The sequence below is a fragment of the Poecilia formosa genome, unplaced genomic scaffold (genome assembly GCF_000485575.1).
Source record: "Poecilia formosa unplaced genomic scaffold, Poecilia_formosa-5.1.2 Scaffold293, whole genome shotgun sequence".
NCBI classification, from domain to species: Eukaryota; Metazoa; Chordata; class Actinopteri; order Cyprinodontiformes; family Poeciliidae; genus Poecilia; species Poecilia formosa.
The window spans coordinates 147,575-162,896 of NW_006800232.1; the positions used below are offsets into that span (position 1 = coordinate 147,575).

Below are 15,322 nucleotides of genomic sequence, written 5' to 3' on the forward strand. Positions count from 1 at the left end.
GGGGGTAACTTTCTGAGAGGAGGCAAGAGGGTTAAATCTCTGATTGGAATGCACAGCTGCACAAGGACACACACTGACACACACACATGCACACACACAAAAATGCACACGCATACTGTCACACAGCTGAGAATGCAGGGATTGCAAAGACGTTTCTAGTTATGAGACTTAACAGAGCTTTATGAGTCAGCAGAGGAGCTCTATGTCTTTCTGTCCGTCTGCTCGCTTTTGTTGTTCATCCCTGTGTCATCTTCACCTTAATCACTCTTCCTAATGTGTCATCCTTAGGATGACTTTGGAGCCTTTAAAGTGGCATTCGGCGCTGCACACATGGCAGCTGTTTTAGCCACAATCAGTAGAGCAAAACCACGTCGTAGCTGCAAAATATTCTCCCGTTTAGTCAAAGAAAAGTTATTCAGACAGGCTTCCACACCTTAGACAAATCACTATGCATTATGATTTCCAAAATTTGAAAACTCCACAGTAAAAAAAAAAAAAGCAAGCAAGCAATTTTTACAGAAAAAAAAATCAATGTGGTCTAATTTGATAAAAAAAATTAAATAAAATAAGATACAAAACACATGTGGTGAGACATTTTCATTGCTTCAGTCTGAAAGGAGAAAAATATGTCCTGGTGAAATAATGAGTGAAAGATCTTTACAATCAAGAACCACTCGCTAGTTCTCTCACATCAGGGACATTTGGACAGGGGAGTGAGGGGGAGGGGGGCGCTAAATAATCTGCCTTTAAATCAAGCACTTGAGTTTTGTAAGATTTGATAACAGTCCAATTCCAACAACAGTAAATTCTTGTATTTTGGAAGCTAATTCTACCTAAAATGTCAAGAGAATATAAATAAATATGTGGGATTAGCAAACCCTTATTTGTATTCTCTGGGTGAAGCAGTTCCAGCAGAAAAGGGTAAAGGTGACATGTTTACACTAGATGCATAATGAATTAATATATCGACTAATAAAAAGGTAAACGTAACCATAAGGCTTGTGGTGGAGGATGTTGCTGTGCTACAGCCAGAATTCAAATGTTTGTGTGTGAAAGCAAGCAGGTCGTCTTTACTATGAGGCCAGGGGCGTAGCATGAAATTCTGAGGCCTTCCCATGAAGGGCCCCATGTCTTTACTTGATAAAGATTTCTCTCAGAGAGGTTTCCCATTGAACAGGAGAGGTGTTAAAAATGATCTTGGTTTTAACCCAGTAGTTCTCATGAAAAATTTTTTTTGATCAGTTTTAATTTTAGTTAATCAAAAAACACAAAACAAAACAAGTAAACAAAAAAAAAAGCTCTCAAATGTATCACACGCCTTAGGATATATTTTTTCTATCTTTTCTTGTTAAAATTTATGTCGTGGCAAAAAATATCTTAATCAATTATTTATATTTTACAAACAAGAAACCATGAAGAAAAAAACAAAAATAAAGCAAATTGCTCCATTAGCGTTTGATTTTCACAGGAAAAAGAAAAAAAAAAGATAAAACAGCATGTTGTCCTGTTTTAGAAACCAAATAAATTTCATTGTATATAGTAAAATCTACATTTGTATAGTTCAGTGCAATACTTCATTAATAATCTGCTGATTTTAATTAACAGCAGTTTGGTTTAGGCTCCTCCTGTGGCTGACTTGTGATTTCCTTCGAAAATACTGTGACCTATACGAGATGTTTCACAAAATCTAACCAATTTTGTTTGCTTTGTGCACAAAAAGCTTTTGTTTAGCTTTTGTTTAGCTATACCAGCCCGTGCAGTAACAGGAAGGTTTGCATCCTTGCATCTCTGCTTCTGTTGTCATCCCTTTCTTTAAATGTCGGTTGAGAGTTGATAACCTTTATCGGTGTGAGATAGTGCCATCAAAGGGTCAGAAAAGGTAATAAGGAAGCAGAATCAGCAGCCAGTTCCAAGTTTTTCTGGTGGATTTTATTCTTTAACATCTGTGTTTTCTGATATCCTTCTCATGTAGCCAAAATCTTACTGGTTCTATACAGAAGTGGCTACACACTTGCACATGAGAAAACAGGTGAAACCAAGCAACAAAATCTAAACAAGGAGACAGGTATAAGATTATTAATCTAATTTACAAACACATCTACATAACTAAATTGTCTGCAAAAATAAAACATTTAATACAGGGAAACTCAAAAGGCTACTTTAAAGAAAGAAAACAACACGTGACAAAAGAGAACCCCTCCATTTGGTAGTGCCCAGTGATGCAATCAGTGACGTCATACAACAATTTAAACAGGAAACGATGGGCTGGTGTTCCTCCCATGCACCTGTTCTATTACATCTACCATTAAGGAAATTCTCCTACTTAATTTTGATTGGTGTTACATTATCCACACAATCAAATATGATCGTTTTTTCTAAAAAGGTTGAAGTAAAATTAACTTTTATAGAGCGAGGCAGAGACACAAGTTACTAATCTTTCAAATGTCTAAGAAAAAATGAAAACATAGCAATGGCTGTAATTTCAGAATGCATTTAGCAGCTCTAGAAAGGAAACTGAAATATATTTTTCCTTTTTTTGTTGTTGTTGTTCATCAGTAATCCCCGGGTTTGACTTTCGGAGATCATATGGTGCTTGTGCTGTTTCAGTTCCTAATGAAGCTTACAAATCAAATATATGTGTTTATTGTCGCCTAACTGGAAGTATTTCCATATTTGGTTTTTGGAAAGTTTGACAAATTATGTGGTTTGCTACAGAGTAAGCAGATAGTACACCCACCATGTTTAAAATAGTAATGCTAACACAGCTAGCAAAAGAGTGGAGCCAAACCTTCCTGACTTAAAGCAAACTTTGACAGACACAGTTACGCATAAATGACAAGGAAGTGAAGTTTAACCTCATGTAAAGCATTTTAAGAAAATAAAAAGATCAAATATCAACATTTTGACTAAACTATACAACTCCTAGCAGTGTACTAACATAGCTACTATATCAGCAAGTTGGAACAGCCCTGTTCACTCTCAAGTATAGATTTTTATACACAACACACTTCCTTACAGTTTGAAAGTACTCAATGTCAGCTTCTTGGCAGACTGTGGCAAGATAACCTTATGGGCATAGATTAAACATCTATTAAACATCTATGCCTTCAATTTATACATGTATGCCAAATAATCATGATTAACAAGTAAACTCAACATTCTGCAAGAATCATTAATTAAAAATTGCGAGTGTTTGAAGTAAAATGGGGGATTCTGACCAAATCTCTTAATAAACTAAGTCAGAAAAGAAATTGGGATGAAAAGATGTTTAAATTACAAAGTGCTGTGTGCTGTAACTGTTTCAAGCAAGCACACAATCGAGGCCACAAAAAAAAAAAAAACGTGACTATTGAATTATTCATTATAGATTAAATTAAAAAAAAAACATATTGAGCTTTGTTCTTATCCACTATTCAGTCTTTGCCATTAATAGAGAGTTGGCGACTTTCTCCATGTCACGAGTTCATCACATGGCCTGAAGAAGCATTTTGTATATTAAAAGAGCTTCTAAGGTGAAAACCTGTGGAGGAGTTCATATTTAAGAGGCTTAGGAGTTTCATTACATTAAGATGGAGCAGAGATGTGCTCCACACACTGGATGAGAGAGTATGTTATTAAAAAGCTAAAGATTAGATCACCCAGAGATTATGCTATTAGATATGTGCTTGATCCAAGTCGGCACACAACGCAGTAACGTAGCCGCGTCTGAGAAAAGGTGAAATGGTAACTAAGAAAAAGCCAGCTTTTTTTTTTTTTTTTTTTTAACCAGTTTTAAATTTAAATTTATTAATCAGGCATTGTTAACAGACAAAAATAGGATTTTTTTTTTTTATGAGGATAGGAGAAAATAATATTTTGATCTTTATTTTTATATGTCATCAAAAGTGTTTCAAATGGTTAAGCTGCACTGCAAAAATGGCAATGTGGAGCAGGTAGCAAAGTAAGATGTTTAAGCAATCAATTGGTATCAAACTGATTATTAAATGCATGAACTATAAAGAACCACTGGAAAACAATCAAGAAAAATGAATTACTGCATTTCTTTGTGTTCCAGGCTGTTTATATACAGTCTGTATTTCCATTCTGATTTGAACAAAAATGTTAAAATCAGCTCACACTTTATTAACAGTTGAGGGGCAAATGTATTTTTTGTACAGAACCCCCCCCCACCCCATCCCCAAAAAAAACAAATAAAAAAAAACAGATATGTGATTGAAGTAAATCACATTTACTTGCAAAAATAAGCCAGTCTACTGCTCTTTTATGTAGCTTACATAGGCAGGTATCTGTGACTGAGCTGTGGTTGGGTTCAGTAGACTCCCTTCTAAAGCTGCAGAGCCCCTGCTGACTCTGTGTATGTGTATGTTGAGGGGCAAATGTATTTTTTGTACAGAACCCCCCCCCACCCCATCCCCAAAAAAAACAAATAAAAACCCCAAAAAATGTGATTGAAGTAAATCACATTTACTTGCAAAAATAAGCCAGTCTACTGCTCTTTTATGTAGCTTACATAGGCAGGTATCTGTGACTGAGCTGTGGTTGGGTTCAGTAGACTCCCTTCTAAAGCTGCAGAGCCCCTGCTGACTCTGTGTATGTGTATGTGTGTGTGTGTGTGTGTGATAGAGAGAGAGAGTGTGTGTGTGTGTCTGTTTGTGCATGATTATATAATCGTTTCCTCTGTTCTTGTTGTGTGTTTACGAATACGTTGGTATTTTTTTCCCTCTCCCTTACCCTAATTAGAATGGTGATTAGCTTGGCATCCGACTTAAAGAGATTTTTTTTTTAAAGCACTAGAAAACTGTCTATTTTGCCATCTCTCCTCTACCTATAAAGTGTGGGATTCTTTTCAGGCGGATTTTGACGACATCTCACGAATGCCCCGTAATTCAGCAAGCTTTATGCAGAGCAAACTTGACGCAACCTCCTTTCTTGGGCCCGTTTCCCAGGAAAGCTCCTTGAAAGAGGTCGATCGTGCAGGGTCTCCCCCTCCTCGTATACGTCAGCTGAGCAAAAGTGAAGACACCAGCCAGCAGAGACATGAGTGGGAGGAGTGAACGAAGGCAAGCACGGATGCAGACTGAACTGAGACCCGAGGTATGCTTTAAAACAAAAATAAAACAAACTAAAAAAAAACTAAGAAAATTGCAGTATCCTTACAAGCTGATGTGTTTGTTGTTTTTCTTATTCATGACTTTGGAGATGACTTTGATGTCTTTGTTGCGCGGTTGGCTCATGCCTCTGCAGACATCACTTGTCAGTCGCAGAGTCTCTTTGACAGGATGGCGCTTGCAGTTTCTGTCAGCATTGTTTTTTTTTTTTGTTCTCTTTCCTTAAAGTGGTATGAGTTTGCATGCGGCACAAGCAGTTTTCCCACAATATTTGGAGCGAATTGGAACAGTATTTGTACCCGTTGAACTTTTCTTTTTGCATTTTGTGGCGTCAAAACCACAAACAGCCCATTTTAATGGGATCTTACGTGATTTGGCAAAAACAAAATGCATAACTTCAAAGTGAAAAATGGAGAGTATATAGTTTCAACAATCACTTTAAGTACAAATGAGAAGTATGGAGTGCAATTGCATCCAGTCCCACTGAATTAATATTGCGTATGTCACCTTTTGGTACCACTGCAGGCCTGATGGAAATCCCTAAAAATTTACAGAAACATTCCAAAGTGAGCAATGTAAGTAACTTGTAACCATGTTTTTTGTTCATATTACTAACATGGGTTTGACCGTTGGTTACCGCATTATGCTTTTAATGCACCTTTCCACATTTTTAAAATGCCTGGTAGAGTTATCCTGCAAAACGGCAGTCAGTTTAGACCGAACCATCACGTACATTTTATTTACAAATGTGCTTTTTGACATTTTTTTTTTATTTGTAGAGACATCAATCCTTCTACCAACTTTATCAGCATTAAGTCTCCGTGGTGAATGAAGAACAGCAATATTCTGCCAACAGCACTGTTTCATCACGGGAATGTTGTACTCAAAATGCTTTAAACCAAGGTGTGGGGGATCAGTTGCTGAGGACTTTGGATCAAGGAACCCCCCCACCTTCCATTAAAATATGAGTCTCTGTTCCTATGAATGTTTTGTTTTATTAAAAAGCACTGTTTCATTTTCCATGTTTAGCGGAATATTCATGTGTATGTTGGTAGCTATTCGGACTGAGAGTGAAACAAGTTTGGACAGTGATCGGTTTCTAACAGGCGCTTAGGGCAGCCTCGGGTCGGAAGGGTCCCAGTTTCGAAGAAGAAGAAGAAGAAAAAGAAGAAGAAGAAGAAGAAGATGGTTAATATAGCAGCTACAGTGTAACGCACGGATCGTTGAATGTGTTTTGTATGTTCAGAAAAAAAGGAAGTAAAGGAAATGTACAACCACCGCATATCTTGATACCACTTTTGTTTGAGTGTGCAACAAAGGCTACAAACCCACCTTTTAAGAGTTTTATTTAAATAATGATAACCAAAACATTGATTAACAAATTTGAAAATGATTATTCTTGATCCTTTCCAAGACGGCATTTGACAAAATGCAAGGTTTATTACTTATTTCACAACTGATTACTGCATTATGCTTTTATTGTGTAAATTACTTTGAACTGTCTTGTTGCTGAAATGTGCTATACGATTAAACTTGACTTGGCGGCACAATCATGCACTGTTTTGTTTTGGTCTTCTCCAGTGTTTTATTGAATGTCTGACCTTTTTTTTATAATTGTATTAACAGAAGTCTCACCACTTTGTTGGTGATGGTATTTTTTCTACCCTACTTCGGTAGAAAAAGAAAAAAAAAAGGATCAACTGATGAGAGATGAGTAACGGAAGAGGAAACGGCTGAATGATGGGAGTGTGGGAGTTGGAGTGGACACGAGGATGAGGGTGGGAGAGGTAGGGCGGTGATTGGAAGTACTAGGCAAAGGTAGACTGATAGTTCCAGCTGAGGGAGGATGAATGTCGTTTGAGTGAGGAACATTGGATTTAAAATGTGCTTTGTGTAAATGAAAGTACACAACAAAAATGGACCCGTTGTTACTCCAACAGACTGCATTTGTATCCTGCAGAGACACCGGCAGGGCACGTTCTGAGATTTTGAATTTACCTTATTTAAGTCACAGCTTAAGTCTGGTAAACGGAGAAACAAACAACATAACTTAAGAGTCAAACCAAAGAATGCAATAACAAGTAGACTGGTGTTATGTGAGGGTAGAAAGGGGCAGCGTGGGGCAGCTGGGTAGGGTGTGACAGCGAAGGCAACATTAGCTAAGGCCTCATAGGAGACATTTTGGGGCCAAGCCTACAGTAATGAGCATAGGAGTCCAACTGTGCATGCACTGGAAGCAGACAGGAAAGACAGACCGGTGGGGGAGAAAGACAGGTGTCAGGGGGCGGGTGGTGCAGAGCTTGATCTTTCAGCACACTCTAAGCTTTTGTTCACAGCTGAAAATAAATGAAAGCATGCATGCCACATTTAACACCAGAAAGCACTTGTCCAGGTACTGCTGGAGGATCTGGATGTTAAGACATAATTTCCTGTTACGTACTGCAGCTAGTACAAATATAAACACCTGTTTAAAAAAAAAACTAAACAAAAAAAAAAAAAAAAAAAAAAAAAAAAAAAAAACTTTTTTCACATCTTATCACAATGCAACCTCAAACTTTAGTGTATTTTCTTGTGGAAATGCTTTTCATTCCAAGCACAAAATTGTGACTTGGAATGAAAAGGTTTGATTTGCATTTTACTCCATCCCCTTTACTCTGATACCACCAAAAAAAGCACATCATTTGTGTAATTTAATCACAATATAATATGGCTGTTTGGTGCAGATCCCAGGGGGGTTTTATCCTTGGTGCTAACTGAGCAAGCAGCAGTCAGTCAGAGCTCAGATGGAAACTTGGGGAAGAAACTGAAAGCAGTTAAAGCATTAAAAACAATATTCCAGCAATATGAAAGAGCTTGTTGCTTACAATAACAATATACAGCCTGTACCTTTGCCTTCTTAATTTCCAGACGGCACAAAAGGCTCAGGAGAGAGAAAATGACATCAGAACAACAAAGCTTGTGTACACGCAAGAGGTCTCACTTTAATATAAACTGTAGGATTACATCTGTGTCTGGTGCATTTTTGTTTAAAACATGTTTGAATTTCATTAAGTGAGATTATTCACAGTAAGCAGAGTAGCCATGATCCCCCCCCCACCCAGTAAGAGTAGCAACCATATCCCAAGCTTTGAGCATCTCGCAGAGCTTGTTGCTTACAGTAACAATATACAGTGTGTAGATTGACGTTGTGTGTAGATCTGTCTTTCTCTCTAACTGTCTCTGCTTTGTTTCTGTGCTCTTGGTTTTATATTTGTTTAAACCATCATCAACAAGCTTACATTTTTACTCAACCCTGAAAAACACAATCGCAATATTAGAGAGAGCAATAATGCATGCAAAACAGGCATGTTTAACATTTGCTCCACTTTGCACTGCGGTTCGTGCCCGCACAGCATGGTGGGTGTTTGTGAGTCTCACAGCGAGAAACCTTTTTTTTCCTTTTTCTTCTTCTTGTTTTTTTTTTTTTTTTTTTTCTCCTATCGGACGTCGCATCTCGTGTCAGGGCTTCCAGGTCCTGGGCCAAGTTTCTTCGTGTCAGACCATCCACACGGGGATTCAGGCGTAGGCTGCCCACGCGGCCCAACCCACCCGCGCGCGCATCTCATCTCCGCTCCACGCTGCGTAACCAACTCCTTAGCGAGGATGGACTGGTAGCAGAGAGGAGGCATGGGGAGATGTTCCGTCTTTATTTGACTGAAGGCGCAGATGAGGACCACTTAAAGCGACTTCTTTGACTTCAGTCCGTGATTCTTTTTTTTTTTATTTAAGGACTAACTGGTTTTATTTTTTATTACTTACGAGCAAAGGAAAGACACGCACTGTGTGGAGAGAAAGGGGAGAAAGAAAGAAAGAAAGAAAGAAAGAGGGAAAGAAAGAAAGGAAAAGGGAAGGTCCAGGTTGCTGAGAAAGGCTGGGTGCGCTAGAACGTCGGAAAGTCACGGATCATGCTTATGGGAACTCCCGATTCCGTCTTGATAAGGTATTTGAAAACAAAGAAGTTGTCTCGTTTGCCTCCGTTCTTTTAACGCTCATCAAGTCCAGAATTTACTTCACGCGACAAAAGAATCAGAAAGAGGGATGACGAGCGCTCCCTTTCCTCCGGTGTTTATTTCCTTTGGCACAGTTACTTAAAAACTGCAACATGTTTTCATTTTAATGGCGATCTGGAAAAAAAAAATCCTTTATGAAACGAGTTGGACAATTTAATGCGCTTTTCTTTTCTCATGTCAGAACAAAAGCCCATTTAAAAAAAAGCTTCAAAAGAGTTAAGTCTTCTTTGCTGGATTATCAGGGCTAATGTTTCGTTCTTGATGCTATTCCATTTATTATAATAATCTGGATTAGTGTGGCGTAAATTGCTTTTTTCCCCCTCATTTTTTGGCGCATACTCCTGTATGCCTACCACTGAATGGTGTGGGCTAAAAACCTTCAGTATATCAGAGACAGAGCGGTCCATCTGTTCAATCACATAGCAACAGGAAGAGAAAAGGAGTCAGGAATAAAAAATAAATAAACAAAATCTTTACTATTTCTATTATATAACAATGTAAATCTGTGGCCGTAAGATATCTCTACACTCAATACGCTTCAAAAAGCCTGTCTAAATGTGGGATGCCTTGGAAAATCTCACCGCCAGTGGTTTTGTTCATGTGCCACTGCCATTTCTGATACGTCAAAATTCATATGATAGTGGAATGAATAAAGCATGTGATTTATTTTAAATCAATGCAGTGCCTTAGCTAACTTCTTTATATATATATATATATATAAAGAATATATATATATATATATATATATATTTTTTTTTTTTTTTTTTTTTTTTTTTTTTTTCCAATTATGACCACAAACCTTAGTTGTTAGTGGGTTTACGTTTGATAAATTGGGCATAACAGTGAGATGGGAAGACATCGAAGCAAGGTTTTCAAAAGTTCTGAAAATAAAAATCTAAAGTGTGACATGCCTTTGGACTTCCTCAGAATACATATACTTTGAAAAAAAAAAAAGAAACCTTTCAGTGAAATTATAGCTGAAAATCTTTAGCAACTGGTGTTTGCCAGATTTGAACATTGAAAAAAAAAAAGATTTTACCCATTCCCTTTTGCAAAACAGCTAAGGCTTAGTAAGATTCAATGAAGAATGTCTGTAAAAAGATAGTTTCAACTCTTAGTACATATTTTTAGTCAGGTTTAAGTCCGTGCTTTGATTGGGCCATTGTAGCACAAACATTTGGACGTAAGAATGGCCCAGAATTTCAGCCCTGGCTGCATGTCCTGCAAGAAGGAAGAACCTCTACCCGGGTTTTAAATCTCTCTGAATCTGTGTCTGTATATATAACACTTGAGTGAATTTAAGGTGTTGCTGTCTTTGATTTTTTTTTTTAAATGTATAAGAACAGGCTAAGTTGGAAGAATGATTGCGCAAAAGTGTTGAGGGTTTGTAAAATTCTGCCGCTGTGTAGTACGTTCACTGGAAGCAAGTTCTTGTGTTGCCAAGGGACTGATGGACAGAATGGTTTAAGTGTTGACTTGGCTCATTATGTGATTTATCTGTGCTGAGCTGATCACTCTTTCACTCTCGTTTTTTTTTGTTTTTGTTTTTCCTCTGTCGCTCCTTCTTTGCTTTTTCGCAAACAATCCTTCCTCCACCTGCATGTCTGGTGTTGATCTCTGAACACCAACCACTCCCTTCCTCCCTCCAACCTCTAATCCTCTGACCTCTCCTCTAGAGTGGCTCTGCCTGATGCTCTATCATGACTGATGGCGAAGGGAGAGTGCGCTTTCAGTACGAAGAGTGCCAGGAGCAGGGCGAGGTACAGGAGGACGTGAGGCTTTCTGTATCGGCAGGCCACAGGACCGACGCCCCAGATCACAATGGTGACCCAGAAGGACAAAGAGGAGGAGCAGGAGGAGGCCGGGAAGAGGAGCAGAAGCAGCAGCAGCAGGAGGAAGAGAAGGAGGAGGCGCTGGAGAAGAAGAGGAGAGGGAGCTGTGGCGGTCGAGGAGAAAGGAGAGACGAGTGGAGCGCAGAAGTTCAGGAATGTGAGGAGGAGCAGGAGCCAGAGCTGGAAATGGAAGCTGGGCCTACGCTGGGAGTCCGCATCACAGCTCCAATCCGCGACCCGGACTGCGTGTCCGAGGAGGAGGAGCAGCAGCCGTATCCGGCCCTGGCTCCTGTGGCCTTCTTCTGCCTGAAGCAAACAACAAGGCCCCGCAACTGGTGTCTTCGCATGGTCTGTAATCCATATCCTTTCATATGCCGGAGATCATGATCCGACGACTGGTAAGCCCGAATGTGTCCCCGTCCTCGTTTGCCTGGTTATGGTAAAGGTTGTATGAGTCGTTAGCGGTTGTTGGATGGTCAGTACAAGGGGCCACCATCTCTCCAGTACAGCACATAAAACAATAGAAAACCTGTTCGGTGCAGGACTGGCAGATAAGTTCTAGTTTTTTCTATCTGAATCAATAATCCTGTATCCATATAAACTAGATGTGAAAAGCTTTTTTGTCTGTCTAAAAGTTTTGGTTTTTCAAAGCATCACGGTACATTACATTGTCAACATATGCAGCAAGTCGCCTGTCTGAACTAATGGGTAAATATTTGGAGGTGTAGAAAATAGCCTTGAGAGGCATCACTTCCCTTTCTTCTTGTGGTTTAGATGGTTTAATGGTGCTTTTGATGAACTTTTGTGCTGAGCTTATTTAATATATCAGTATGGTTAAGTTTTGGTGATTGGTGAAAACGTTCTGTTAGTAAAAATAATAGTTTGGTACTTAACCCAGTCAGTCAGTCAAGCACTGTTTGCACAGTGATGTTAAAGCAGCACCTTTTCTCCAACGAGAGAGCTAATGGATGCATTGTGGTGAGGTCCACTAGGGTCAAGCTGACCTTATTTGTGTAGGAATGCTTGTTGGCGTTAATAAATGGTAGGGGTGTAAAAATACATCCTCTTCACAAGACCAGATACAATATTAGGGCCACAAGAATGAGAAGAATAAAGAGTCGTATGTTTTGTTTTCACAAATACAGTCAAGCTTTACCAAATTGGTTTTTTAATCAATTTCTAATCTATAATAGTCTAATCAAGGCTTGAGTAGTCCATATAAAGTGTTTTTCATTTTTATCTCAATCTCCTAATGCCAGTATCCCAAAACAAACAAAAAAAAAATCATAATTGTGTTTCCAGCAACAATTTTTGTGTGCATTTTGAAGTATCGCGCAAGAAAAGGTTGATGGAAACCAAACACTTCCAAATAGCTTCCTCAGTTTCGTAAAAAAAAAAAAAAAAAAAAATTATGCTGCTTGCTTGAGGTGATTTTTCTCTTTTCTGAAAGTAGTTAACGTGCTAAAGCGCGAAGATGTGATATAGTAAACATTTACTTCACATGACCGATCAGCTGTTCCCGCCGTTGGTGAAAACACCCGGCAAACACTGCACAGCATGGCGTCATGGTCTGAACTTTTTTGTTTGGCTTTGGAGTTATTTTGATCCAAGTTGAGGCTTTGACTTTTATCAGGCAACACACAAGTTGGCAAAGCAATTTTTTTTTTGCAAAGATCATGGCTTTTTACAGTCTGTTGTGTCTTGTTAGGTCGATATTGTTTCACCAACAGGGATGAGATGATCAATTGATTTTGATAAGTTTTGTATTTTAATAAGGATTAATTTGTGCTGTGTTTGGATTTGACTGCAACTCTATGATGGGAATGTATTAGAATGATTTATTTTTGTAACTATTTGTACAATGGGTTTTATTGTAACTTGGTCTTATTACCATAAACTAAGTTAACTTGAACTGTTTCAGCCAGCTGACCAGAAGCTTGTAGCGTCAGAGTCAGCACTAAAGCTGCTAAAAACCATGCAGTATTTCTGGTATCTCACTATAAGTATCTTATAGTGAAAGAGTAAAATGGAAATTATAGGTGGATTTAGACCCGAAACTCCTTAAAATATCTATATACTTTGGTACCAGTAAACAGCTTATGTCTATAATATTTTAGGTAATCCTGATAACAAACTTGTACATGAGTAACTATTATGATTCCATTAAAATAATCATGCATAATAGACATCTCAGCAGGGAACTAAGTTCTTCTGATGTCGATTTTAGGATTCGTTTAAGCTCTTGGGGGGAAGTTTTAAATCAGATTTTAATCTTTTATTCTTTTTTTACAGTGCAGATATAAGCAGAAAAAAAGGAGAAAAGAAAATAAATGTACAAAAAAAAAGGATACATGAAGTCAAGTTAAATCTACGAACGGTGGTTTGTGTTCAACAAAATCTTTCCAACTAGAATCAGATGGATTTTTATACTGTATGTTTGATTTCAGTTTGTTATTTCTCTCCGTTTCTTTCTACCTCTCAGCCTTTCCCGATAACCAAGCAGTTTGCGGTTTGCCAAAAATGTTAATTGAATGAACAGTATTGCTCCCTTCAGTTTTACATATGTTTTCATATGTAGTTGTAGCGCCAGTCTTGCATGTTTTATGTATTTCTGTGTGTGTATGTGAATTTGGAGTTTCATTGTGACGGCACTCCATAAAAGTCTGGAGCTTTTATGGGATTCAGTGGTTTGGAGACGAATCGTCAAGTTGTTTGAAGTTTGAGAAGGTGTAGATGCTGCAGACAGGAAGTAAATAGACAATCGGGGTCTCTTGCGTCCTGTGTGTTTCCATATTCTTAAACATAAGCAAACTCAGAAAAAAAACCTTGAAACATTCATACAGCATCAGTTACATCAGTTCAAAGTTATATGCGAAGATTTGTTTACTTTCGTTGATTAGCTGTCGCAAGTGAAGCTGATGAATCACATCCTCTTCAGCACGGTGCCGTGTGACGTAGGTCAAAAACTCTCATCAGCGATCTGCCTGAACAGGTCGGTGTGCGTCAGCCTGCTGTTCTACACGACCCTCCTCTTCAGGGGAGCTTAGTATAGATCCAGTGCTTTAATGTCTCAATAAATCTGGGAGTGATGACATTGACTGTGCATTTGTGGCGGTAGAGAAAGGGTATCTGGCTGGCATATTCTGTTGTGAAAGATTTTTATTCAGTTTTTTTTATTGTATTATAATTATTTTTTTATCCAAATGGCTTTTGAATGATTAATGGCTTGTGCAAACCCACTTAGGTAGTATCTGAAACATTTATTTTTTATGTTTTTGTGTCCACCGGGTCTTAATAGGCTCATGAAAGGTCAACGTCATTGCGAAACTGGCCTTTCTATCGATTATGAAAACAGTCAGCGTTAACAGATGTTAAGTATGCAACACAGCCGCATGTTGAACGTAATGCACTACATTTTTTAAAATGCGATCAAATTGTTTCCTTTTGCTGGCATGGGTTTATTTTGGTTCTCTCTGGCTTCATTTCACAGTCCAAAAAAAAAAAAAGAAAAGATATGGCTGTTCCCATATATTGGTGTGAGTCTGGTATGCTACCACTGTCATTGTATTGGTTATACCACTTATTTATTGGTATTTTACTTTGTATTCATAGTCTAAGACAAAAAACCCACAAAAAAACAAGCAAAATATTTATTAGTAAATATTAGTAATTATTTAAAAAAAAAAAAACAACCCTGTTAAATCTATTAGTAGCTTGCATTATTGTTTTGGACCATTTTCCTTTTTGCAGAGCGGGGCTGCTCAGTGAATTGTCCAAAGGGCCACTTGAGTAACTTTAATTTTATGCATTGCTTAGGGTCAACTAATTGGTTGTAAAAATTATTCCTGCTAAGAAAAAAAAACAAAAAAAAAAAACAAACAAACAAACTTTTAAAGTTGATTTTCATTCTGCAATAACTGGGCTCTGGCAGTCATTGCAGCTGATCAAAAAAACAAGTGACATGCTGCACTGGTGACAAAACTACATTTTTATGTAAATTGCCATGTTTTAGAGAAATAACGGCAAGGAAAAATGTCTGAGATGTTGAATTTCACTGTGTTTATACTCTGATCATTTTAATTCAAGCTGTGATCCCTGATTACAACTGTGTTTTCTGCTCAAACACTCACTTATTTAACTTCAGCAAGTAAGGCGCAGGGCTGCATGATGTCGGGAAATTGGATTGCGATATTATTGGTTTCAAATTTCTCTGTGACCTTTAGGATCTTGACTAAAATCTGCATCAGGTGAGCAAAGTGTGTTTTCATGGTGGGTAGAAATAGCAGGCAACAAATATTGCATTCCTTCGAGTACTTAGCAATATTATTGTTCA

At 38.1% G+C, this 15,322-nt stretch overlaps 1 protein-coding gene and 1 long non-coding RNA gene across 5 annotated transcripts in view; both read left to right on the top strand.

The window, feature by feature from the left end:
• Positions 1 to 4,675: 4,675 nt before the first annotated feature.
• Positions 4,676 to 6,187, top strand: LOC107838670 (uncharacterized). Its single transcript, XR_001664746.1, has 2 exons — positions 4,676 to 5,094; positions 5,888 to 6,187. It is a non-coding gene; the product is annotated as an uncharacterized LOC107838670 (long non-coding RNA).
• A 2,428-nt stretch (positions 6,188 to 8,615) lies between these two features.
• cacna1ha (calcium channel, voltage-dependent, T type, alpha 1H subunit a) overlaps positions 8,616 to 15,322 on the top strand; it is a 128,835-nt gene continuing 122,128 nt past the window's right edge. For 2 of the 4 annotated variants that reach the window (XM_016681767.1, XM_016681768.1), the window contains exons 1-2: positions 8,622 to 9,087; positions 10,834 to 11,348. In XM_016681767.1, coding sequence (XP_016537253.1) covers positions 10,858 to 11,348 — 491 coding nt within the window. In that variant the 5' untranslated portion in view covers positions 8,622 to 9,087; positions 10,834 to 10,857. Of the gene's footprint in view, positions 9,088 to 10,833; positions 11,349 to 15,322 lie in introns of all 4 variants that reach the window. The other 2 variants (XM_016681769.1, XM_007572047.2) reach the window with 2 other exon arrangements.